Source organism: Thunnus maccoyii, chromosome 22 (assembly GCF_910596095.1).
Source record: "Thunnus maccoyii chromosome 22, fThuMac1.1, whole genome shotgun sequence".
In the NCBI taxonomy this organism is placed as follows: Eukaryota; Metazoa; Chordata; class Actinopteri; order Scombriformes; family Scombridae; genus Thunnus; species Thunnus maccoyii.
The window spans coordinates 4,830,677-4,857,618 of NC_056554.1; the positions used below are offsets into that span (position 1 = coordinate 4,830,677).

Consider the following 26,942-nt stretch of genomic DNA (forward strand, 5'->3'; position numbering starts at 1 on the left):
ACGCTCACTTTATAGGGTTTTTCTAAGAAAAAAAAATCAGAAGGAAACATAAAAAAAGTAAAGTACTCAATTGAGAGATATCTTGCATTATAATTCTTTATTTCTTCATACGGATAGTGTTTGGAGTAAAATAACAAATAAAAATAAACTAAAAGAGGAGGAAGATAAACAGCAAAAAAATAAAATCTTAAAATTTAAGTTATATATTTTTTGGGCAGACCTCTTTGGATGAATACATTAATTCTTTTCAGGAGGGGGAGAACTGGATGGCAATAAAAAAGCAATAACATATATAGAGAGGGCTAAAAGAAAAACAGAGAGGTGGAGTTTTTCAGCTACCTTGGAATTGATGGCGGATTGTACTTTCAGTAAAGCAAACAGAATAGAAAGAGGTAACGGAAAACCCAGGGCAAACCAAAGTATAAGACAATTAGAATGATATCTACCATATAATGCAGTTTGTTTACCATAGCGTGTCCAATGCCTGCGTGCTTCAGGAGAAAACAGGGGGAGGAGAAAGAAAAAAATAATGACAAACCTTAAACTCAAGAAAACACACCTCAACCCCAAAAAGGTGGAGAAAGAAGAAAAGAAAAATCGCCTTGTGCAAAACCAACTTCTCTTCTCAATAGGCGATCAGATTCTGAGCAAAAATTCAATGTTATAGTAAATATAATTTAAAAGAATGTATCTTTTTCCTACAGCTATGTAGTAAAACATCCAAATAAAGAAATAAAGAAAGCAACTGTAAAACTTTAGTTTAGGGACGTCTACAAAAAAATATAAAAGAACAAAATTGATAGAAGGATAACAATACATTTGTTAGTATGTAAGTCGTAAGTTAAGTAGAGAAAACAACAGATGGTTCACATTCCGTGATGACACAGTGTTAGTCGTTGAAATCATAAAAGGTAAGGAAAAAAAAAATTCACCAATGAAAAGAATCAAATTGGAAGAATTCTGAAGCTTGTTAGTAAAAGAGACAAGAGTTAGCAAATCAACTTCCACAGAGGGGTTTTGGGTAGTTTTGATGGGGATGTTTGTTTTGAGCGAGGAAGGGAATGAGGGAAAAGTACATAAGTATTAGTATTCACTCTGACAGGCTAATCTGGACAGTGGGCTCGGCTGGCGGTTGGGTCTACTCCATTTCAAAATGATGTTCTTCCGATGTTCTAGGACTGGGTTTTGATCCAATCAGACTCAAAATGTGCAAATCCCTAGGCAAAATTTCTCCAAGTTCTCAATAATGGTCGAATGTGATATATGCAGGAGAAAACCAAAAAGAAAGTATTGCATATTAAAAATGGACACATATCAGCTCAAGTTGGCTATCAGGTTATGGTTAAAACTACAGTGCACTTCCAGTGTTAAAAGCAGTGATATGAAATAATCAGGGGCCGACAGAATTGATTTTGCATATTCTTGAGAGTGAGAGAAAGAAAGACTCAAGGATAGGAAGGGAAAGAAAGGAAGAGAGAGACATTTTATTAAGGATTCTGGTATCAACAGCATCCTGAAAAAGAGAGAAATCTTCATTTAATCATGTAAGCCATTTCCAAAGTAAGTAGCAGTGTTTGCAACCCTTTGGGAGAGATAAACATGCAAAATAGAATGTGAAATGGAAATAAATAAAATCAACAAATAAGAAACCATGTTTTACATGTTATGTCTTACACCTGTAAATTCAATTATTTCCTGTCTTTTTTTAAAGGTCTGTATTATTTAGAGCTTTGTTGCCAATGTGCAGAAGAACATTAATATGTACACTTTCCATCTTAAAATACCATCTCATGTCCCAGCTTTATACGCATGTGGCAAGTTGGCAAATCACAGTGAGGTAAGAGAGGCAAGATCAAACAATGAGATCTGTCCTGAGCTTTCCCTCAGGACGGAGTGGACATCTAGAGGACATCTTATATCTTGATCTGAAAGTTGAAACTGTCAGCTGCTGGTGATCATATCTGGCACACAGACTTTGGGCAAAAAGGGTGAATCTATGGGGTCCCACTTGTTGGGAATAGAACGGTTTTCTCTGTTGAAATTTGTCATTTAGGCTGTTGAGACAAATCAGATTTTACATTGAGTAATTACCTTGCCTAGCCCACTGTAAATGCAACAATGTGAAATATGAAGCAATAAATACAAAGCTGTAAGTCAAGCTGTTGAGATATATACAATAGATGGCAATGGCCTCCACAACATAAAGTATAGGAAAGCAAATTTGGTTGAACAGTTATACCTGTATGTTTGTCTACAACCATGTGTATGTGTGTGAATCTGCCCCTGTTGTATGTACAGTAGGTACAGTACTGTGGGTCTGTTTGTATGTGGGATGGATTACTATGTGTCCATGCCATCTGTGTGGGAGCTGAGTGGCAACCATAAACAAAGTCCTCAACATGGGACTAGCGGGGGGATGTGAAGCTTCATGCATGCCCACTCTTTGATCAAGGGTCATGCTAAAGTGCAGTCACCATTTACCCACTTTGTCTAATGACTCCTCTTAATCCATTAATTAGGTAAATAAGATTCAATGGTGGGTGTGAATTTGCATATCCACACCACTCTGCACTCCCATTTCCCTGAGCTTTCATAAAACAACAGCTGATATATCACTGATACAAGACCGGATATAATAAGGAGCTCAACGACTTCGAGCCTGACAATGGTTTATTAAGTTAGACAAATGTACCCCTACAAAGGTGACAATGACTGTGGGCTTTTCAAAACTCATTGAAAGATAGTCTGTGATACAGAAAGGGAAAAAAATTAGAGGTTATTAAGAGCAACATTTTGAATTCTGCAGGTTTTAGATCCCTTTCAAACATTTGATGTCTGGATTTTGAACTTATCTCTCTATCAGTTCTTTGACAGAACAGCCCTAGTATAGTTGTGAAAAAATGTATTCTTAAAATTGCTGATGATCTTTGAAATTACATGATAAAGTAATGGTGGTGAGTGGAGTGAAAACATGGGTGGCGGAAATGAAGGAAAAGATTACATTTTGACTTTGGTATGCATGGTATCTGCATAGGCCTCTAAAAGTGCACATACACGTGTAACATGTGCTTCTTTCAGTAAGCAGTACACCCAAAAAATCTATTTTTCCAAACCTTTCTCAGGTAAAGGTTAAGTCTACAGGGTCAAGACAAGTCGATAAATGGATATGATGTCGACCAGATAAATAAATAAAAGAGCTGCACAGATCATAAATTGGAATCTGTGTATGTATAACCTGAATTCAGTGAATTAGTAACTCAATTTGTACTCACTGTTTTATTGTCACATTGACTTGCATTTCAAGATGCTGAGTTGTTTGTCTCATCTATAGTGGTGTCTTGATTCACCATACTGGGCCACTGGAAATTAGATTAAATTATGGAAATTAACTACATTATGCTGTCTAGTGTAGAGTTTTAAGTTACCCAAGCTTTCCCTTAAAATAAAGTCTGCATAGGCAGTTGGACTGAGTTCATAATTTGAAGAGTAAGAAGTTTAAGTGTTAAATGAATAAACTCCTAGACTAGAAAGTGAAGCAAAATGAGCCATTGAAACTGTGTGTGAAAGTAGATGTGTAGAAGAGGCGTAGCTATTACACAAATCAGACATTCTACTGCAGGCTTGAGAACTGTAAGCATTGCTGAACTGGTGCTCCATTGTCAAGATCAATTGTGCAGAAAATTAAACTTTTGTTCTATTTTTGTTATCAAAGGGTTGACAGAATGGTATGGTAACCAGTTGGTTTAAAGGGTTTCAGTCATGATTTTCCAATTTTGTTCTGCTCCAAGATGCACAAGAAGGAAGTGCTTGCAGTACTACTGCAGCATGTATAGAGGGAAATCCACGGTGACTTCTGCAATAGCAGACCATATGAGAGGAATCCATCCTTGTCCCACTTTGGCTCCATTTACACTTGTCATTTCAAGTGTTTCCTATCCAAAAAAAACTCCAGATTAAATTTAGACACTTTCTTTTTACACTTAGAAACATATATCTATATCTGTTGGCTAGATCCCAAATCTGATTGCAATATGTTTTGGTTTTTCCAGGCTACCTGTAAATCAGGGTCAGTCCAGAAGGCGGTAGTAATACACCTGAAGCTGAACACTACAAGTACAATAACTTGCAAAATAACAGCATTTTACCAGTTAAGTTATACCAATTAACATACTAACTAGCAAACAATTATCCATAATCTAACACAAGAAAATTATTTATGAACTACAAGCGAGACAAAAGTTTTATCTTCTTCTCAGGCTCTCACTCATGCCGCTCCCTCACTCATGATGATCAATGCTCCCTCAATCCTGATCAGACACATGGCATGTTTTCCTGTTGCTTTAATGAGACAGAGAGAATGGCAGCTAATTTCAGTGTAACTTGGCCATTATTACAAGGAAAACAAGACAGGACAGACCCTGTGAGAGGCTATTTCTTGTTTGCTGACGCAGTTACAGTTGGGAGGAGTAGTCTTAGACAGATGGATGCATTTACACCTCCTTAACATTTGGCTATACTGTATTTCTGGCTATATTTCAATCAATCTTGAATGCTTCTTGGATGCATTTGCACTTGGCTTTTTTGAGATTGGATATCTATCCGATCTGCCCAAGATGCATGAAGTGACTAAGTGTAAATGAGGTCTCTAAAAGTATCCCAGGAGTGCCAAATTGTTCTCCTCAGAAAGGAGGAAAGTATAGTGCTGAGAAAATACAGTGAGCTGACAACAACTGAGAGCACCAAAAAAAAATCTAGCAAGGGATTTTGGAGATAAACAACTACAGTACACAAGAGGGAGTCGGAATGCATAAGTATCCAAAATAGACAGACTCAGCCCTTTCCGTACCACTAATTTTACTCATACAGTAAATTTCCTCTCCCATGCACTGCGCTTGTTTCAAGCCTTAAACCTAACATGCCTGGAGCCCATGCTGTGACAGCCCATCACCCTCTCTGTAATTGACCCATGTGGGAAAACGAAGGCTGTGAATGCCGATGTCTGCTAATGGAGGATAAAACTCCCAGTCATGTAAACAACCACGGGCCCAGACTAACAACTTTGTGTTGCATCCGTCTCAAAGGACCCCCTGGGCTAGAAAACCTTCATGTATTAAATATTGGGGAATGGGGTAGGGAAGGAGGAGAAATTAGCTAATCTTCATACTGTTCACATGGTAATTCACAATCTGCGTTTTGTAGCTGTACATTTCACAGACAGGTGACAGGGTTGACATACCTCTGTCAACATGAAGATAATGACACGCAGAATGCCAACCAGAGTTGAATGAGATGTAAAATTATGTTTTTTGTTGAGTTGCTGATCTTTTACACAGTCGTCACGGTGGACCTTACTGAACTGTGGCCACCAGTGAATAAGCTGAATAAATATTTAATGACAAAGCTGTGAAAATGATCAATGGATTGTGCAGCGGAGCCAAGATTCCCAGTCCAGATAGATTTATCATTGTAACTGAGAAAGTTCTATGACTGATGATTGTTCTCTCATAAATTTCCAATTGGAGCCTTTAGAAATAAGTGATAAAAGTGATATTGTGGAATAGTATTATGGGGTGGGAGGGGAGGGAATGGGTGCCATTTGTCATTAGGTGAAAATTTCACACATGAAAATTCGGTATGCGTTTAAACATATTAAGTATAATCTAAATCTTTTGGCTGTATAAAGTTGAGCATCCATATTATATACAGTACATTTATGTGCCTTGCTGGGTATTTATGCCTCTGTGGTATATTGGGTGTTTCTCTGTAACACAGACACTCTGTGGGTGACCCTGTCAGATAGAGAGGAGCAGGGCTTTGATTCAGAATAGCTCTTTCAGGTACATTTGATTCTGCATTCATTCCAATCATCTGGCATTCACTCTAGTCTGCCTCTCTCTAAGTCTAGCTCCAAGTAATGGAAACTGGCAGACAGGCTTCAGGTGCAAATATAAATGTCACTGCAATTACGGTGGGGAGAAGTCTGCAAACAAACAGTGTGTGAGAGTGTGCGCTTCTGTGTAGGTGTGTGTGTGTGCATGAAAATTGCAGTCGAAGATATTGTGTATGGCAATGCGGATGGTCATAACTCTCTTTTTCTTCCTATCATCCCTGTCTCTGACTGAATGGCTGCATCTCTCTTTGTAAACTGGCTACTGAGCTACCGTAACAACTCATCGGGATATGGCTATACAATCCTAAATTACAAGATTTATATTGATCAACCGCTTTTTTAAGGAGAAGCTTACCGGTACATTCTTCAGTTGAATTCACTGTACCTTCATTGTGTGAAGTAAACAATGTGACATTATGTTGGACTATTTTTTATCTCCATCAGGTGTAAGCCTGGAGGAGATTATGCATTTGGTCATGTGTGTCCGTGTGTGTATCTGTCGACAGCTAATCTTGCATACTACTGGACCCGTCAGCCTAATATTTTTTGTGCACATTTATGAATGTATGCTCAAGGACCTCTTGTAGGTGCAGTGATTCACAACTGTTGAAAAACCTATTTTATGGCGCGTTTTATACGCAACAACTAGAGTTAGGTATACCATTTTGACTGTAAGGGAGCCAGGAGGGGCAAGTGAGTGGGATTCAACTCTTCTTTGTTTGGGCGGGGAGAGGGAGGTAAAGAGGGGTTTTATTTTGTGTGGTGTGTTACAACAAAATGTCCTAAATAAATAATGTTTAAATTGAGAAGATTGGACTTATCATCGCGTTTACTGTTTCCTTATTAAGTTTATACATTTAGGCGAACCCAGGAGGATGCTCAGTTACAACACCATTACAATATTCTATGCATCTTAAAGAAAGCTGAGACTATACATGCCCCCAGACACACCTGGTGGAGATCTGCGTCTCCTTTATGCCTTCTTGGCTGTGGTATATAAGAAAAAAACAAAACAAAAACAAAACAACAACAACAAAAAAACAACAAGGGAATTTTGTAGAATCCAACCAATTATTTAAAGTGAGAAAAAAAAGATAAACAATAAAGGTGAAGCAAGATTGCAAGGTCTTTTTCAATTAAATTGAATTAAAAATACTTAATTTCATGGGGACTTTGTGTTATTTCTTCTACTACCTCCTTTCCTTATTCTCTTCCAAAGTCTTTCACACTGTTCACAGGTCTTGTGTTGTCCCTTAATCTCTTTCTCGATCTCTTACCAGTTTCTGTCTCAGCAACATTTTATGACCTGTTCCCACCTGTTTGAATGTGCTAATGGTGCTTAGATTTGTTATCTGATTATAGGTCTGTGAGACAGAAGGATGAATAAACATGAAAGTGCTTGTGCAGGTAGTGGCAAATGAGGCTGATGAATGAGTGAATGTGGGAATGCAGGCGGATATGCTAATGAAGTGTAAATGTGATGCAAATTAACTTTTTTTCCTCAAATGCACAGAACCGCTTAGTGTTGGTATCAAACAGTTGTGCCATTGTTTCATAGCATGAGGTGTTTGCAGTTTGGGCAATGTACAGGCAGAAGCTGTGCTTTAGGTGTTGACCTCTGATCAGCATGGGGAAAGAAACGGGGGAAAATTCCCAACATGCATCCACCCGCACACCAACTGTGCCCCCCCCCCCATCTCCTCTCAGCACGGCTGGAGCACATTAGGAATACTTAAAATGTCATTGGCAGTAAACAGAGCGGATTACAGAGGTGTTAGCATGTCATTATGTACATCAAACAAATCCACTACTCCTGCCTGCCTTGAATAGCAATTCCTATCACCAATGTAAAAGTGTGTGCTGTATGTGTTGGCACAGATGAGCACTCTAAATTGCATTTTCAATTCGGCTACAAGAGGTTCAATCTGTCATTATGCTAAACAAATTGTTCTGACCTTATTGAGATGCTAACATGTGAACTAATCCACAAGGTGTAAGTGTGGGGTGGCTATTACATGTAAACCTTGGTTTCCAGAGTAAAATTACTGGAGTAACCAGTCACTCATTAACTTGATTTGCCCAATAGTTTAACAGAATTACTTTTTGTCTTTTTTTGCACTTGCATGTAAGTACATAGCAGGTTCAGAGGACCAAGGAAAGAGGGTTTCAAAATGCTGTTTCCCACTAAAAAGGATGTTTCAGTCATTCTTTTATCAGTAATATCATAGTGCTTCTCTGTAGGACTTAGTTGTGGGGAAAGGGTTAATGCAACTGCTGGAGTACTGCAGCCAGGGACGATTCACTACCCATCAGCATAGCAGACACTGTTGCTAAGTGACAAATTGCTGGAAAGAATGGACGAGAGAGACAGAGTGAAAATAAGAGAGGGAGGGAGGGGAAGAGGAGCAACAGAGGGATTGATTGGCTCTCCCTTAGGAATTCTAGCTGCCTCTTGGAGGAAAGTTGGATGAGAGGGGAGGGAGAGGAAGGATGGAGGAGGAGGAGGAGGCAAGGTAATTGCAGTTGATCATGCCTTACAGAAATGAATGGAAAACAAGTGAGAGAGGTAGATATAGAAAGGACAACAATGAGAAGGGGGGTGTCCAGACATCTGCTAGTATTGATTGAAGGGGTTGGGCTCATCTGAAATAAATGTGATTGTTTTCCCCTCATGCCCTGCCAGTTAAAACCAAGCGGGTAGTTCCGGGTCTGAAAAGTGATGCCAATGCGGAATTGACTTAAACCTGCATTCTCTCTGATGGTCAGCAGGGGGCGACTCCACTGGCTCCAAAAAGAAGTCTGATTATATGGAAAGCTATGAGAAAAGGACCCTACTTCTCTCTTGATTTATTACCTCAGTAAACACTTTCCTAATGAGTTTATGGACTCGATTGCTAGTTTCAAGTCGTCTTCAATACAGTATGATGTTCATTTTGTAAATTATGGTCCCATTTAATTTAAATGGGACAATAAAGCAGGGTATGTTTTAGGGTGTGGCTATGTTGTGATTGACAAGTTGCTACCATGGCAACAATATTGGTTAGGTAACATAACCATGGCATAACCCCGGATTCAGAGAATAGATGTAGCTGTAGCTGTCACTATTCAGTTTGTTTTCAGTTCATGAAAGTTGAATGAATCTAAAAAAGTCTTGTTCAATATTTGGTTGTACTAAAAGACCGTCTAAGGAGTAGGCTGTTCAGTTTTTCCAGTATGTGCATTTTGTTTTAAAGCTGTAATATGTAACTATTTCGCATTATAATGTCTAAAAACAACTAGACTTGTGTTATATATTTTGTTGAGTTGTGTACTTACATTATCCCAAATGTTTCCAACAATTTTCAAACCCAGAGAAATCTGTAATTTTAATCAAGGTAACAGTCCGTTTCATTTGGTCACCTGTCAATGGCATCATACCCCTCTAGAGTATACGTGCACAAGATGCATGCGTTGGTGTTGTGTTTGTCCGCTACAATTGCATCTACCATAGAATATACACCTACAAGATAATAAATCTTGTAGGTGTAGACGCCATTGTGGCAAACAGCCACAATGGCGTCTACCAAAGAGTACAGTATATGGATACAAGATAATATGTCGGCGTTGTGTTTGTTTGACAGACACTGTAATAAATTGACTTTTGTTCAGTTTTAAGCCACATTTTTATGATAAACTTTTTAGATCTTGGTCATTTTTAACTATATCTTTTAACTGGATGAAGGATTTTAGTCATCAAACGTCTGGATATAAGTTATCAGAGAAAAAAACTGGGCAAACGTTAGCAGCAGCTCACCTAGCAGCCCTTCCCAGAAGTCTGGTACTCGCTGAACATTGGCGGAGAAACACTGTTTTTTTGTTTTTACGTGAAATAGCTTTATTCAGTATTTTTACCAGTTTTAATCCCTGTGTATATTTGTTTTTGAGGGAGGAGACCTCTGTGGATAATTCAGCTCCCGCTAAAAACCTGCTGAACATCTGGATCTTAAGTTATCAGAGAAACAAGGTGAGCAAACGTTAGCAGCAGCACAGCTGGCAGCCCCTAATGGACGTCCTGTACCCGCTGAACAGAGTCAGAGAAACACTGATTTTTCACGTGAAACTGCTTTATTCAGTGTTTTTGCCTGTTTTAATCACCGGGTCTGTCTGTTTTGGAGAGGAGGAGACCTCTGCAGATAGATCAACTCCCGGTAAAAACATCCTAAATGACAAACACTGGAGTAATCCAAACCTGAAGAAGTTAGTTGTTTAACAATGAAGACAACTACTCTCATGATCCCACACTACTTAACAATGTCAACACATTCCATCTTTTGTTATTGTTTTGATTGCGAGACCCCTAGCGGCTGAAATTACATATTGTGTGTTTAACAGTTTTACGTCCAATTTTCGCTAGCGAAAATTAACATTGGCAATAGCATTATCAGTTAACCATAACCGATGCACCGTGCTAACCAAGCTAGCAGGTCAGCTCCGACCTCTCGTCCAAATATGGTCACTTCTCATCACTTATGGCTCCAAATATCCAAGATGGTGATAGTCAAAATGCCAGACTCAAGGCTTCAAAACGTGAGTCCACAAACCAATGGGTGATGTCCAGTGGGTATGTCCATTATTTTCATACAGTCCATGATTAAAACATTACTCTTAAATATCGTGATGTCTTAGTAACTGGGATTACAACATATCAGGGACTGAATGATGATTGAAGGGTTTAACATTATACAACATACACATTATTTTCAAATGAGATGAAGCTTTTAGAAGATTGCACAGCATGCAGAACTTACAACACTAATAAATGGCCACTATTCTCCCTGATTTTTCAGTCATGACAGCAACTGCGCTGCAAGTGTTTAATTTTAAAAGTAAACCATAATTTTTTGGGTGGAAAGTCAATTTTTTCCATAGGTTTTCCATCCCTTAACTTGGTTTCTTTTTATAACACCCATACAGTAGTATGGATGAAAGGGCATATGTGAGAATGGCATGAGAAAATGTTGTATTTTGAATGTGAATACATAGCACCAGTTTTTATTATGTATGGAGGACATGCATGGTGGCTAGAAGAAGTGTAGTCTGTGTGTGTGCTCAACTGAATAACTATGTTTGCCTTATTGGTTTTTATGTAATGTTGTCTCGCTGCTTGTAAAGTTTGTGTGTGTAAAGTTTTATGATCTATTATTGACTATGAGGGTGTGCTTGAGCCTCACAATCATAAACAGCCACACGCGCCTGTGGATTGACAATGACCCTAACTTTGAAAGTAACTTTTTTATGATGCATTTTAGTAGTAGGAGTAATTAAAACAGCAAAAAATGAAGAGAAGAGTAGTGTTTATTTTTTCTCTTTGTGTTATAGCAATGATGCTATTGTTACTGCTAACGTGTTTATTCAAAGAAAGTAAAGCCCTTCTGCTGCTGCTAGATAGGTAAAAGACAACACTTCCTGTATAGCAGGGGATTGTAGAACAGCCGATATGAAGGTTTTCCAGTAGGCTGAATCACTATAGTGTGTTATGTCAATCCGGCATACAGCAAAACAAACGTCTCTATCTGCCTTACTCTATGGATTTTTAAGGCTCTTTAGTCCAAAAGTAAATAAAAGAAATCCACTTACTCAAAGTTGCAATACCTCACTGGATTCTGATACAGTTCATAGCGGTTGCTGCCTATGTGGAACAGATTATCATTCTCAATGCGGCCTTTGCTGAACTCGATCCTAATGCAGATCAAAGCTCGCCTGCTCGAGCTGAACCAAGGGCCGGCAGTTGAACCTCAGGGATCTACATTCAGCACTTTAAGAACATGAGCAAATCTGTTTGATCCATGCATTAATCCAATAGGTCCACCCAAGGTCCAATTATATGGAAAAGAGATGTGTATGAGTGGAGGGACTTAAAGAACATCAAGGTAGACTGAAAGAGACCGACAGTCAGAGACAAGAGAAGGACCAACGATACTGTAGGTGAGAGTATAAAAGGGAGGAAAGGGTGACGGTGATACAGAAAGAAAAATTGTGCTCACAGAAAAAGATATATTGAGTTCAAAGGACTCTCTCTCTAGATGCTGGCAAAGCTACTGGCCCAGTTCTGTGACACATTGGGATGTTGAATCTTTCGGTTGTAAAGTCACATTGGGGAATTAAAAGAAAGCTCGCTTCTGTTCTCTTTCTCTTAGAAGAGAACAAACTGTTGTCTCTCTCCCAGTGCTCTCTCCATGCTCCCACTGCTCAGATACTCCTCTCTCAGACAGCAGCACTAAACTTCATTTCCCACTCTGTGTAGTGAACACAATCATTTTCTTACACTCTCTACTTCTGATGAACACACAAAAATACAGACACACAAGCACACATTCCCTTTCCCATAGCGTTATGTGTCTCATGTTTCCTCTGGCTGCCTACAGTGTCCTGTGGTACCCAAATGCCTGCTAAGTATACAGACAGAACGTTGAGATGTGAGGCCTTTCTGATTGTTGCAGTGATCATCAACATGGGAAGCGGGCCCTCCAAGAATACATTAGTATATAGATTACTGTATTTCTGTATTCCTATCTTCCCATTAGATCGAAAGCATGACATTCCCCATTTTTCCTGGCATTGCTATAATCTCAATAAACCACGGACAAAAACCAAAACATTGACAATATCTTTGAGGTAAGTGAATGAGTCCTACAAATACCACCACAAAAGCTACACTACAGTCAACTATAGAGCTGCTGAGTGAAACATTCCTGTCATACACTGCAGGCGATTCTTTTACTAATCTTTTACATTATGCGGTAGTGTACTGTATAGTTTATGCACAGTGCACTGCTTTTATTTCTACAATGGCTTCTCCATTTACTATGTCTAAAGAGAACATCTTGCCTACCGCTTTTGTATCCTCATAAAAAGAGCAGCAGCAACTGAATTTCAAACCAACAGAACTACTAAATAAGGTAAAAGCTGACAAACTTTGAGTGCAATCAACTGTGTTACTTGGACTGGCATATTAATTCCTGACAATAGCTTGACTACAGGAATACAAACCACAATAGTAAATTCACATTAGTGTGTAATCATAATTAAGTTGGGTTACAGAAATAGTTACTTGCTCTATTTGCTGGTTTAAATTGCAAAGCTATGGAAATAATGAGTATGTGACAGGAGTGAAAGTTGATGAATTGAATCAGCTGACTCCTGTTCTTTCATTCGATACTCCTGTGTCACTGCTGATACCTGAACATGTGTGTAAATCTTAAGTTCAAAGGCAATACATTAGCCACTAAATATTCATCAGTCCCACTCAACATCAGACACTGACTGATCTGCACTTGTATTACTGCTAGTCTGCAATACATGCAAACCGATTGATTGACTTTGAGTTACTGTAATGAAAGTAATGGGTATGAACATAATAACACAGGCGCCAGTGGTTTTAGTTTCTGTCGAAGCTATTTCTATTGAATTGTGGCTGATTTTTCCAGTTGTAAATGTGATAAGGTATCCCTGCAAGAATACAGCAGTATGTGGATTAGTTCATGTGTTGGCAGGGTTTCTGGGAAAATCAAAAGTGGGATTTGAAAAAAAAAAAAAAAAAATCAGAAAATCAATACCCATGGAAGATACAGTACAGTAGACAATGAGCAGTTTTTATTTCAACTATGCATTGTGCATACATTAAGAGAAGGGCCATTACTGCTACAGTAGATGTATGCTGACTAGAGTCGTTGTCCTTGCACACTTCATATTTGACCTATTTTCACACTGTGCTCTGTTTTGGTGCAGTGTTTCAGATATATCTATAGTTTCCCAAGACACCCAGATATGAGGGCTTGTATCTCTGTCTTTGCCCTTCCTTTTTCTGCAGTGTGTTTAGACAGTGTGTGTGACCCTGAGGGAGAGTTAGGTCAAGGGTGGTCACCAATGCTGAAGTCTACAATATTTTCATGATGGTACATTATCATGTCAGGGAGAGAAGAGGGAGGGATAAAGAGGGAAAGATGGCTTACTGCTTATGCTAACTGTAGTATGCGTTAGGTGGGGAGGGATGGGTGGATTGTGTGTGTATTGTAGGGGAGAGACTTGCACTGATGAGAGGTCAACGCAAGTGTCCTTGCCTGCCTATCAACAGTACACCAAAGGGATTAGCCAAACTCCTCAAACATATACTACATCCACACTTGCAATACTGTCAGATGCCACCAAGGGGAGCTCTGCACCTGTGATCATTTGTTAAGCACATAACATACCCTTTTTCCTCCCCAACCCCCTCTCATTTCTCTCCTCTCTCGGTGGAGAGTCCCTATCACCTCACCTAATTCTGTCTGCTTCATTTTAATCCCGCACAAAGCTGACAAATTCATAGGTTTTGTGGAGAAAGACGGTGAATATACACATACAGAGGGAGAGAGAGTCAGAGAGAGAAAAAGGCTTGAGAAAGCTCACAGGCTTTACTTATTTTGGAGCTTACTGATGCAGCAGTAGATATGCGTGACGTTGCACGAGCCATTATAAACACCAGACAGAGAGTGGATGAGACTTTTGAGACCACAAGGACTGTACAATAACCTCAGTTGGAATGTAATGCTTTTGTTGTAGACTGCAGGCAATCTTTAGCATGAGATATCATGTTAACCCTAATGTGAGGAGCAGTGGAGAACAATAATGATGTGTTTGTGTGGGTGCGCTGTTTACATTCACAATTCTATTTAAAGATAAATTGACTTAATTAACAGTATTTTTAGAATCTAAACCCCGCCAACCGCAGTAGGAAGGGCAAGGCGTGCATGTTGTTGGACAACTGTCTGCAATTCATATTTGTCAATTTTAATTGTGTATGGCCACACATAATCTGAAAATATGTCATACACAAAACAATATATGGGGAGGGGGGGGCTATTTTAGAGAGAAAGCCATTTTTGTGAAATATAAACCATAATGCAAATGAACAGGCCTGCTATAAATACAATCTTTGCAAGCCTTATAATGGTCAATATGTATTAGACTATTAATGAAGTGTTGATTCAACAACTTTCTGGGAAGCAATAGTTTGTAATGTCTTAGTACTGGACAGCACTGCATTGAAATGTGTTCCATGTACATATCCTGTATATGCTATAAATTGTCATATTTCTCCCATGGTTCTGTAAAACAGACGGTATACAGATTGATGGTGTTTCTTCAGTTTCCTTTTTTGTCAGAGTACACAACTCACACTGCCATGCTGCTATTATGGACACTGTGTGTTACGATTGAGAAGATCCTGCTAAGGAACAAATCGGATTGTTTTTCTTTCAGATTCTCATTCATATATTTTGACTAAATATGAGTTTTGAAATATGCTGCATGAAATATGCATGTGCTTCTTTTTTGCACTGTGCACCAGCTCATATGTTATTATTGGTTATTGTTGAGATCTTTACCTTCATATTTGTCAAACTAAAGCCTAATAGTTAATTGCTTCACAGACTGGAAATGGTAGTTGGTAATTGTTAATGTAAAGAAAACACTTCCCACACACATTTAAGTGTTTCTCAGGTGTCATCCTGAGGTGTTTCTCAACAACTGTGTGAACATATGAATGCAAAGGCAATGCGTCTGAATTTCAAATTTCTCTGATGTGTGTAACTGTGTAAATGCATGTGTTTTCTATGAGACCTCAAAGCATGCAAGTGCTCATTGATTAGCTGGGTATCAGTCGGGGAGTAAACACAGGGTCAGAGGTGGTCAATGTCATCAATACCTCTCTCCTTGTGTCTCTCAGTGGGATTGTCCAGTGTAAATCTAGAGAGCTCTTTAACACTTAGGCTGCCTGTTATGTCAATTACAATGATCCACTGGGGATTCAAGCTGTTATGTGAGTTAATGGAGATCACCCGGACAGGATGGTGTGGGTGGTTAGTTCTAGTTCAAGGCATGGACAGGGTTCATGCATATCTGTTCAGCTACAACTTGCAGGGCAGAAGACAACTCATTTAACTAATATTACAATAATATTTTTTTTGTTTTTAAGACAAACTTGCATTATTTTTGTTTTAACTTTTCTATGAGTAAAATGAGATCACCCAAACAGCAATAGATTTTCCTGATAGTTTCAAGGAAGCAACACTTTATATGTAAATTCTGAAGTGATTTAACTTTGGATGACAAATTTAATCACTTGCAGACTTTTCCCCCACTTGTTTTAAAATTTAAATTCTAGTTAAGCTTTATAATAATACTTTATATTTGTGATCAAACCTATATTTAATAAGGTTGCAAAAGTATAGTTTATTAACTGGTAGTATTGGTACTACCCTGAATTGACTGAAAATGAGAAATGTAATGCAACAAATTTTATTGTAAATGTTAATACAGACAGACAGGCAAGTGGATGGACAGACAGACAGACAGACCTCAGTCTAGCATGTGTGTATCTGCCTGTGTTACTCATTTGCCTAATGGTCGTTATGTTGCAGTTGGTGGTAGGTGGGTTGGCTCAAGCTGTAAATCTTTAAAATTGTGTTGGCTTCCCAAACTCATTAAGCTAGTCTCACTCTGCTGATCACACATATTTTCTACAGGAGAACATATTTGACCCAGACTCTGTATGTGTGTGTGTCTGCGAGTACATGATCATTTTTGCCCTTATCCTAAGGCAAGTGCAGCATATGCTAACAAAACATCAGCTCCACAAATCTTGGACCATTTCCACGTCTAAGTTACCACACTCAAATATATATTAATATTATTGCAACATGACAGAAATTGCAGAGTGTGGTTGGCATGGAAATTTCCCCCTATAATTTAACAGCACTTAGTCCACATTAAGAATCACTTTTCTCTCAGGTTGTCCTATTTTGCGTGGAGAGGAGTTTCTTTAGTGGCTAAAAGTACAGAAGTTTGATACAATTGCTTGTTTTTTGTCAACTTTCAGGGGATGTTTTTGCAGGTGCACACAAAAGAAGTTGATGCACCATCTTTGTGTTAATGCATTCACATCAGGCTTTTTTGCATTCGGGGGCCACTTACAATGCCCATTATTAGGTCTGACAAGCCATTCATTCCAATTACAATTACCAAAAAAAATGTGAAGTAGTAAGCACGGCAAGTGAAAGTGAAATTGATTGTATCTCACTGCTGGTATCTGCAACTGCCAATTGATGACCCGGTGCATCTAGAGAGCCCAGCACCTAGAGAGTGTACTGTATGTACATGTACTTTAGTGCTTTGCTGTGCATTGTGCAAAAATTAAGTAGTTGAGACAAGCTGGTATGCACAGGCACACACCAATTTACACACATGTGCATAGACATTCAGTTTGCTAGAGCTCTTTTGTTTTCCATTAGCTACGATTAAAGGTTTGTAAAGATGCGATGGGTAATTTGTTCAGAAAGGGTTTAAGTGCATTGTCACCTTTGATAAATTAGGGTGCATTCCATTTGTGTAGCCTAGTACATTATGTGCATACATACTGAGAAGAACACTTTTTTCATCAGTTTTTCATTAACAGCACAGAAACAATGCCCTCTCTAACACCTTAAATATGCACAGTTGTCTTTGATTTCATTACAATCCATGTTAATTATAATCACCATGACAGGTATTTTATTCTCATCAGGTCTGTGATTACTTTTCACCTTTTGTCTTTAAATGACCCTTGAATATGATGGTGACATGGATCTTTGGTTTCTTTGGAAAAAAATATAAAGCAAAGAAAGAAATGAAGAAAAATCCCAAAACAAAACAAAAACCGGCACCTGCCTTCTGTTCAACGCCGACCTGGAAAAAAATAAACTTTTGTTTAAGTGGGCTGCAAGCATCAGGAGAAGAGAGAAGAAAGGTGAGACAAACATTCCCTGTGTGCTCTATGTACAGAGAGATAAGAGAAAAAGATGGAGACAGCAAAAAAGAGTTAAATAAAGCAGCAAAGATAAAGGTGGGTAGCAGACAGAGGCACCACTCCGACTGCGGTGGCCCTGGATTACGTGGGCAGTGTTTACCTGGCGCAGGTTGCGGGTGACGCGCACGTCATGCCAGGCGTTGTCGTTGAACTTGCCGTTGACAGGCTCCACCAGGGCCTCAAAGGCCCCTGAGCCCAGGTTGATGACCAGCCAAACAGCACCGCTCTTCAAGGAAAGGTTTACGTAGTCAGCCGACTTGCCGGTGTGTAGCATGAGGCCGTTGCGTTGCAGCGTGCGGAAGGAAAGCGTGATCTCGTCAGTGCTGCTCTGGATGGGTGTCAGCGACAGGTCGTAGCAGAAGAACTCGTTGCCCTTGAAGGTGGCCACTGACTCTTCCTTACCTGCGGAAGTGAAAACAGAAGAAGAAAAAAAAAGAGATATTAGTTAAAAGGAATTTCATATGAATGCAGGATTACATCATAAAATCAGTCTGCCGAAGCTTGTTTAACTACTATAGAATTAAGGAACACTGGTGTTTCCCTTACAAAGGAACATCATTTTAAAAGAAACTATTTTAAAAAGCATTTTCTGAAAAAAAGAGAAGCTGTTTTTTGCTATTAAAAGTCTAAAACCCCACCTCTAAGCAGAGTAAATCCTAAAACACTGGTATTCTTCATACATAAATAAAAAGCACTGGACTAACACTAATGTAACACTTAATTGTGATCACTTCTCTGTGCCAGATGTCACGGGTCAAATATTTTGAGATGAAACCATTTAGATGTGGTTAGGGACTGCAATGTTAAAATATTGATTCTTGTTGCAACTCTAATGGACTCGAGAAATGTTCTCATCATCAAAGCTTCACAGGGCAAAAATAACATTTGCTTTAGTTTATGGATAAATTAACAACACATTAAAGAAACATATACAATTCTTTCAGCATGATGCATGTGCAATGGAGTAATTTTTGGAGTAAATCAGCAGCAGCAGTGTGTCATGTGTGAAATAAAATTACTTCCATCAGAGCAAAGCAAACAGCTGGGATAGAAATTAGAGAGGAGGGGATTTTAGAATTAAAGGGTGGGGGGAAGAGAAACAGCAGAGAAAATAACAGAAGAAGAATGAATGCCAAGACCAGACAAAGTGGAGCCAAGAGGAGCAGCTCGAAAAAGCCAAACTTGAAAGTGAAGAAAAGGTGTTTGACAACTTTCCTACTGTCTGTCACTCTGTAGCACATGGCCTCCTTCCACTGCAGTGAGCTTTGTTCACACACTGCCAGTCAAAACAGCCAGTTTGTACAATGGACACATGTCTAACAGCAGCCTAACAGCAGCAGGAGGAGGACACAATGTGCATCTGTCAGGAACTGAACAAACACCTGCAGCTGTCAGAACAGAGAGTACAGCTGCAGCAACACTCACAATAGTGACACCTCAATCACACGAGTCAAAGTGTGGACATTTACATCAGCGGGCCTGGGAAAAATTAGCATTCATCTACTCAGTAATCCATACTGTTTCTTGTGATTATATGTATATATAGTTTATTTATATAGTTATATTCTTTGGCACAAATCTTCTCTGCGCCGCAGTGATACAAATCAACTGGTTTCCCAACATGAGCTGTGATCTGAAGTGACACTCCACTTCCTGTGTTCGTTTGCCCCTGCCCACCTCTGTCTCCTTGGGGAGACCAGATTGAAGAATCAGCCTCAGGTAATGAGGTTTAGGTCTGAAACGGGGGGGCCGCAAACTCAAACCTCCAAGAGGTCCCAGTATGGATCATCAAATCTAGTTTATCCTCAAGTTCCATTACAACAAAATCAGTCCAAGACCTTGGTGCATTTCCCCAGGGAGAGAAGCTGAGGCTAGCCAGAGGGGTGGTCCACTGGCAGATTGAAAGCCAAATCTCATGAGCAAGCGAGTTCGCACAGGAGCAATCTTAGGTGAGAGGAGAAGAGTGGTGATGGATAATACTGTGTCCATTTGACAGATGTGACCTTTTATGACCATGGACTGTTAAATATGGCCAACTTAAGGAAAAGTTGATCACACAAATTCATTAACATTGAGTTAAGAAATAAATGCTTTACGGATTTTATATGAAAAAAGAAATGTGATTCAAGAAGAGAGGCCGAGCGAGTGCTGTGTTAAGTGACATTCTAACTGCTCTACTTCTGAAACATTAAAAGGGATGATGGAGCTCACTTTGAGACAAACATAGCCACATAATATGGGTGCATGCACTCACATAAAAGAAAACATTTTATGTGGTGGTAAAAACGAGGAATTGAGGGACGAATGGCATTCAGACAGAGAGACAGCTACTTAAAAGAGCATTTTGGCTGAAATAGAAATTTAGAGCAATCTCAACTGAAGTGTGAATTGTCATCGAAAAAAAGGCATCAAAGGAGAGAGAGAAAGAGATGGAGGGGAAAAATGACAGAGAAAAAATAGCAAATCCCCCAAGAGCAGCCTCCTGGCGGTGCCTGCGTTGCTGATGTAGGAAGAACAAAAGCGTAGCAAATGGACCACAGCAACCATTTTCAATTATGTATTAAGTTGGACCCCCTCCCAAAGTATGGGCTGTTAACGGTAACAAACTGCTTGTTATTGCTTCCATGAGCTCAGCGAGACTGAGCCGCATGCAACGGAGAGACACGAGCTGCAAACAAAAAACTTTCTTTTGTTTATGTCTGTTTAATGAACAGAAGGCTGAGAGGAAGAGATAAAGCTAGAGAGGATCAGGGAGTGACAGGAGAGGACGGGTGGGACGGTTTTCACGGTTGCACTAGTTAATTTGGTCACAATGCCAATAATGTCCCTCAATGGATTATTTCAAAATTAACACAATCATATGGTTTTTATTCTCGACTTTAGAGGCAGAGGTAGCAAAAACCAACACTAAGCAGCCAGTAATGCATTGCAGTATTATCCAGAAATTGACACTGATCCATCTCATATTGCTAGTTGAGTTAAGTCATTTTCTGTATATCCTGTATGCTCCAGGAAGTTGGTGATCCTCCTCTACAATGCAGAACACTGGAAAAGCCTCCCTCCCAGTTTCCCCGGAGAGAAAAGAAGATCACTTCAGCCTCGGCTTTCAAGATACAAAAACTAATATAAAGAATGACTTTTCTTTCCCTTCTCTGAGACCACTTCAGCTCCCATGAATACGTGCTTGTCGCTATACATCTGTTTCTCTTCTTGCATCTACTGTACATCTCTATCTTGTCCTCTTGCTCCCATGGTAGCACTCTTGTGACTACATACACATACACACTAACAGTATACGCTTTTCACTCAGATCAAATCTCTCTCTATAAAGCCCAAGAGCCGACGCTGTAGCCAGAGGTAAGACAAGACACACGAGCACGCAGCAGAGACTAGAGTGCTGTCAAGGTCTCAATTAACCTCACAGAAGGCCCTGACTACATTACTGAAATGACTCATTTGAAATTTAGCCACCCGTAATAGCATCTTTATTATTAATTAAATGTTGAGTTCCTCTGGTATTTGATTTCAATGCAATTGGGGTGCAGACCTTTAGTACTTGGTATTTTTAGGGGTCAAAAATGATACTCCGCGTGTCTAGGCAGAGCAATATAACCTAACAACTGTTTCATGAATAAGCAGATGTGATGAGGGAACCCGATGTTTATCATCTGCCCACGTCTACCCGGTTTTAGCAGCCTTTGGTAGTGCTTGCACTTCAGGCTACATCTCCTACACGTCGGATTCAAAAGTTCAATGGTTTCAAAAAATGTAAAGATGCAAGTACAAAAGAGAAGAAGGAAAAGCAGGCATGAATCTACTGATAAAAATAGTACTGTTATAGCTTTTGCTGGCTGAGTTAGACATTTCAAACAAGGGATCAGTGCAATATCACCTCATTTTCCAAGCACTCCAGATCCAACTTAGTTTAGACCGCATCCTAAAGAAATCACTTTTCCAGTCTCCCTTCTACTTTTATACACGAAATGGATTCAGTGACCTCAACCTCCACTGCCACCTCTGTCACAATCATGTCACTGGCAATAGCTAAGGACTTTGCTGCAGTCGATGTGTCAAGCAGCTTGCTCTCTGCGACATCATTGTTCTTGAAAGGGGAACTTCATTTCTATGAAATACACAGTGAAAGAGTGAAGGGGAGGAGGGAGAGAGGAAGAGGATGGAATTCCAACCTGTGTAGAATCAATGCCATTGACTTGGACCATTGTGCAGTCCAACCCACACACACATACTGTGTTAACAGGCTGCTATAGCTTAACTTGAGCACAGAGCCACGAGTGAATAAGCATCAGGTTGTGTAAGTTAGTATGCTGTCTAGCTTGCGAGCTAGCAATAGCGATGTCATGAATTATGATCTACTGATATTTGTAACAAGTGTCACCATTCTGGAAAAACACAGCATCATAAATGGTTATAAAATGTCATGAGAACACAAATGCAATCTGTGTTTGTCAATGCTGCCCCAAAAATGCCATTTTAGGGTAGTAGTCTTTGGTGGATATTACTGTAATAAAAGCACAGTGTGGCATGTGTGATTAAATTGGATTCCACTCAGACTGGGAGAGAGAGCAGGTTTAATAAGATGAGCTGCATGAATAGCTCCATCCAAACTTGTGTGGTGCATTAGTCAACGCATAATGAACCTTAACATAGTGCTTTTTGGCCAATTGGATTACATATCAGGAGTAATTAGGTAGTTTTAGGCGAATTAGAACAGAGAGAATGGAATAACACAAGTGTATGTATGTGTGTGCATTTGAAAGCATCCAAACTCTAGATGACCACATGCTGGCAAATCCACTCGTCACATCACATTACTTCACTGTTCATACACACCCACACGTACCAACACACCCGCATGTGCATATACAGTCACCCTCTATTAGTTTCCGACGAGTGCCGTCCACCCTGCAGAGAGAGTATCCGACAGCTTTGGTGAAACGATTCAACAATGAGATGAGAGAAAGTAGTGGGAGATGTACGGGGCATATGAACGCTTTGATGCTGCTTCATGAATCAAACAGGCCTGCTGGGTCCACAGACAGTGGCTAGTGTCCTGTGCTAGCTCTGAGGCACAGACAAAGGCCAATGAACTGCAGGGAAAAACAGTTTGTTTATTAAACGTTTGGCCAGTGTTAAAGACCTTGCACATGCACGGGAACAAAAAAAAAATAAAAATCAAAAAACACCACATAAGTAAACAAACAGACAAACACACCAACTCAATACCTAGGCAGTGATATAGAACTCTGGCGCACATAACATTTCCCTTTTATATCCACAGCTGTTTTCATGAAGCATGCCACAATGGAGGAAAGAAATGAAAAGAACTAAAGACTCTCAGCAGACAGATCTACACTACACAGTATACAGAGAGGTTATATCCACCAAAACTGACAGGGTTTGCATCGATTTTGAAAAAGATACTTGATTTTGCCAATTCTGAATCAAACTCAACTGGCCCAGACTTCCAAATCAACTTGAAGCCGACCCAGACTTTTTTACTGAGAATGGAGCCTCTCATGCAGGTCAAAAACAGCACTGTGTTGAACAAAAACTCTCATAGAAACGATCATAAAAATGAAACAAGAATTTACAACTCTGGGAGGTTATCAGGGTTGCAATCTTTTCATCATTCCTCTCAAAAATCACATCACAAGGTACTTAGTCGAGGAATGTGCACCTGACTGGCTAACGCAGATGATGCCAGATGTTTCCAGATGATGCCAAGCTGCATCGTGGCAAATGTGTTTTATTTTATCCCAACTGGTCACCCCGCCTATTTTTTCCGGAACCGGGTGTAACAGGACCCCTAGTTGGTTGCCATGTTTGCAATGAACTTGACCAGAATATTAACAATGCTATTGTGCCACTATGCTATTGCTATTATGAGTTTTTCATGAAATGACGTATAATAATATTTCATGAATCACAAAAATCATACATTTTAATGTAGAATTCCTATAGCAATTCTCTATTATAGGTGTCTGCTGTCTCTATTTCCCCCCTTTACGTCTAGCACTGACCTAGCCTGTGACACTATCTAGTTAGCTGAGTTGGTAATTTGTGGATACATTTATGGATCTCTGCCTCTTTGTGGGGCCATTGACACAAGGCGTAAATAGAGGAACATTGCTCCCACCTTCAATCCTCTCCACTCTCCTTTCTCTGTACAGCAGGTGATTACTGGATGTATTGATCCATGGACTGATTGCAATCCTGTAATGAAGGGGCTATAATTTGCAATCTGCCCAGCTCATTTGCTGTAGGCCAAAGTTCTTTGTTGCACTGACCATTCCTCCCCACTTAAGAGGTGTTTGTTGAGCCATAGCAAATGTACTATCATATCATTTACAATGTATCTTTTGTTCTGTGGCATGCCACCAAAAGAGCATCAGTGTCAATATCGAATGAGCTGTCCACAGTGAGGTAATGCATGAGTCATTTAAGTTGTCTCCATTGCCTTTTGAGCCTTACTTTCTTGAGCCTTACAGACACACAATATTGATACTGAAATCTGGGTGAGCCAGGTTTCAGATGATAGAGAGCCTCACATTTCCTGGGGGTGATACAAGTGGATAAAACACTACAGGATTCAGACATTATTATATGAGGTGGATTGTTGTGTTGTGGGAACTGTTCTAGAGAAGTTGTAGAGAATATATGTCCAAATTTAGCTCAAGATTAGCTAAGCCAAACTAAAATAAATTACATCTAAAATAAAATAAAAATCAGATGGAATAAATACATTTTTGAGGCAATATATTAGTTACTTTAACATGGTTTCATCTTTTTACATTGTATGGTAGACCTTACCTGTACAATGTGCATGTATCTGCCATTCTAATCACCCACTTGACTTTATTAGTAAAAATGTATGTCTACAAGGAGTCCATAGACTCGTAGAGGACATGCATTTTAAGAGCCCTTGGCATAAAGGCACTTGATTAGATTCTTTTTTTCTCCTCCACCTTTAAATGTAGCTGCAGGTCACATTTTAAGAGTGCATGGTTCATTTTAATTAAATCCCTTATGCAGTTGCTTTGATTGACAGTATTTGAAGGTCGCTGGAGGAGCATGCAGGTGGCAAAGAAGGAAAGAGTAAATCTTTCCGTAGAGCTTGTAAGAACAGAAACAAGCGTGATTTGCATATAAAATGTGTTCTTCATTGGTAGACTGTTACTGTAAGTTTGGTTTCATAACCCTGACATGAAACTGAAAACAAGGTGTGTCTCGAGTTGGACCGTGTCAGCACTGTGTGGTGAGGACCTTTTTGACCCCCTCCCTCACTGTCATCTCTAGGAGTTTACGTCTAGCATTTTCATGAGACAGTTTTGCCTGTCCTGTTTCCTCCACTGATCATTTCCAGTAGTAAAGGATAAGGTTTGATGGAGATAAAACAGTTGCCTTTAATTGTCTGTCGCCTTGGAAACAATCCATTTTGTAACCGCAATATCAGACACCGTGGCAGCAGCCTCATGACTCCACTCCACCTCTTTCTCTGTCTCCCTCATATGCACTCTTTCTTCTTTCTCTCTGTTCCTTTTTCCTCAGCTCTTTCTTTCTTTTAACAGTATCCATGTCGTGTCCTTAAGAGCTGCTCTAGTCAGCTATTGTATGTTTTTGTAGACATTTTTAATCTGTCATTGTCTGTGGTTCCTATGTGCTTTAAGAAAACCCTTATTTTGCCTGTACCCAAAAAAACACCTATATCCTGTCTTAATGACTATAGACCTGTTGTTTTACCTCAGTAATAATGATATGCTTTGAAAAATTAGTTAAGAAATACATAAACCTTAACATTCCAGTCAACCACAAATAGATCTGTGGAACACGCTGTATCACTGGCTCTGCATACTGAGTTAAAACATCTTGAAGATAAAAATGCCTATGTCAGAACATTGTTTACTAACTATAGCTCTGTACATTGTACCATCTAAATTGGTGATAAAGTTTAGGGAACTTGGTCTTTGTAATTCCATCTGTAAACTACATGACTTTCTGACCGTCAGACCTCAGACAGTGAGAGCACATACCAGCTACTCATTTGCCATAGTTCTCAACATAGGAGTACGACAGGGTTGTTGCCATAGTCCCTTACTCTACAATCTATTCACACATGACTGTGTTGCAAAATATCATAATAACAGCACTGTGAAACACCACAGTGATTGGACTGATAAATGACAACAATGAGAACACCTATAGGAAGAGGGTGAGGGATCTATCCATACAGTGTGAAGACAATAACCTTTCTCTAAATGGTTAGAAAACAAAGGATATAATTGTTGATTTTAGGAAGTCCAAAACTGTTCAGCCACCAGTTTCCATCAATGATGTCCATATTGAAATTGTGAATAAGGCATTCAGATCTCAGACTCCCTCTCCTGGTCTCTTAACACCAATTGTGTCATTAAGAAGGCGCAACAGAGACTATTCTTTCTGTGATACCTTAAAAAATATGGAATGTCCACAAAAACCCTGGTCAATTTCTAACAGGCTACTATAGAGAGCATCCTTAATGGAGGCATACTGGTGTGGTTTGGCAACCTGACTGAACAAGACCACAAACAACTGAGGGGGACAGTAAAAACGGCTTAAAAAAAAAAAAAATCATAGGAACATCAATGCCACAGATTCAGGACATTTACACCCCCCACTGCAGAAGGAAGGCCCTAAGTATTATGGAGGACACAAGCCACCCAGCACACGGTCTGTTCTCATTCCTTCCCTCGCAAAAACGCTTACAGAGCATCAGAACTCAGACTAGCTGCCTCAAAGACAGTTTTTACCCCGAGGCTGTTAGATTACTGAACAGTAAGCACTCACATAACTCAGTGATTTATTATTTGTGGGATTTCTTACTTATTGTTGTTTTTATTTATTTTTTTCTTATTTATATATAGTTTTAAGGGCTGAGAGAGTCAGGCAGTTGCATTTCATGGCATTTGAATGTATAATGGTACTTTTTAAATGGAAATGACAAACTTGAGCTTTTCTCTGTGGGTGTCTAGCAGGTGATTTTTTTTATTATTACAGTGGAGAGCTGTTCATGCCCAACCAGGACACAAAGAAAACGTCAAATAAACTGACACTAACAATAGGCTTGTGCTCCTGAATGGTGGGCTCCTTAGCAAACAGGGAGCTGATTGCAAGGCAGACAAAGTACATAAT

At 39.5% G+C, this 26,942-nt stretch overlaps 1 protein-coding gene across 4 annotated transcripts in view; it reads right to left on the reverse strand.

Annotated features, from left to right (window-relative positions):
* The window catches only part of nrxn2b (neurexin 2b), a 716,836-nt gene that overhangs the window by 383,606 nt on the left and 306,288 nt on the right, over positions 1 to 26,942 (reverse strand). For all 4 annotated transcript variants that reach the window (XM_042400576.1, XM_042400577.1, XM_042400578.1 and 1 more), the window contains one exon: positions 17,854 to 18,155. In XM_042400576.1, coding sequence (XP_042256510.1) covers positions 17,854 to 18,155 — 302 coding nt within the window. The remainder of the gene's footprint in view (positions 1 to 17,853; positions 18,156 to 26,942) is intronic.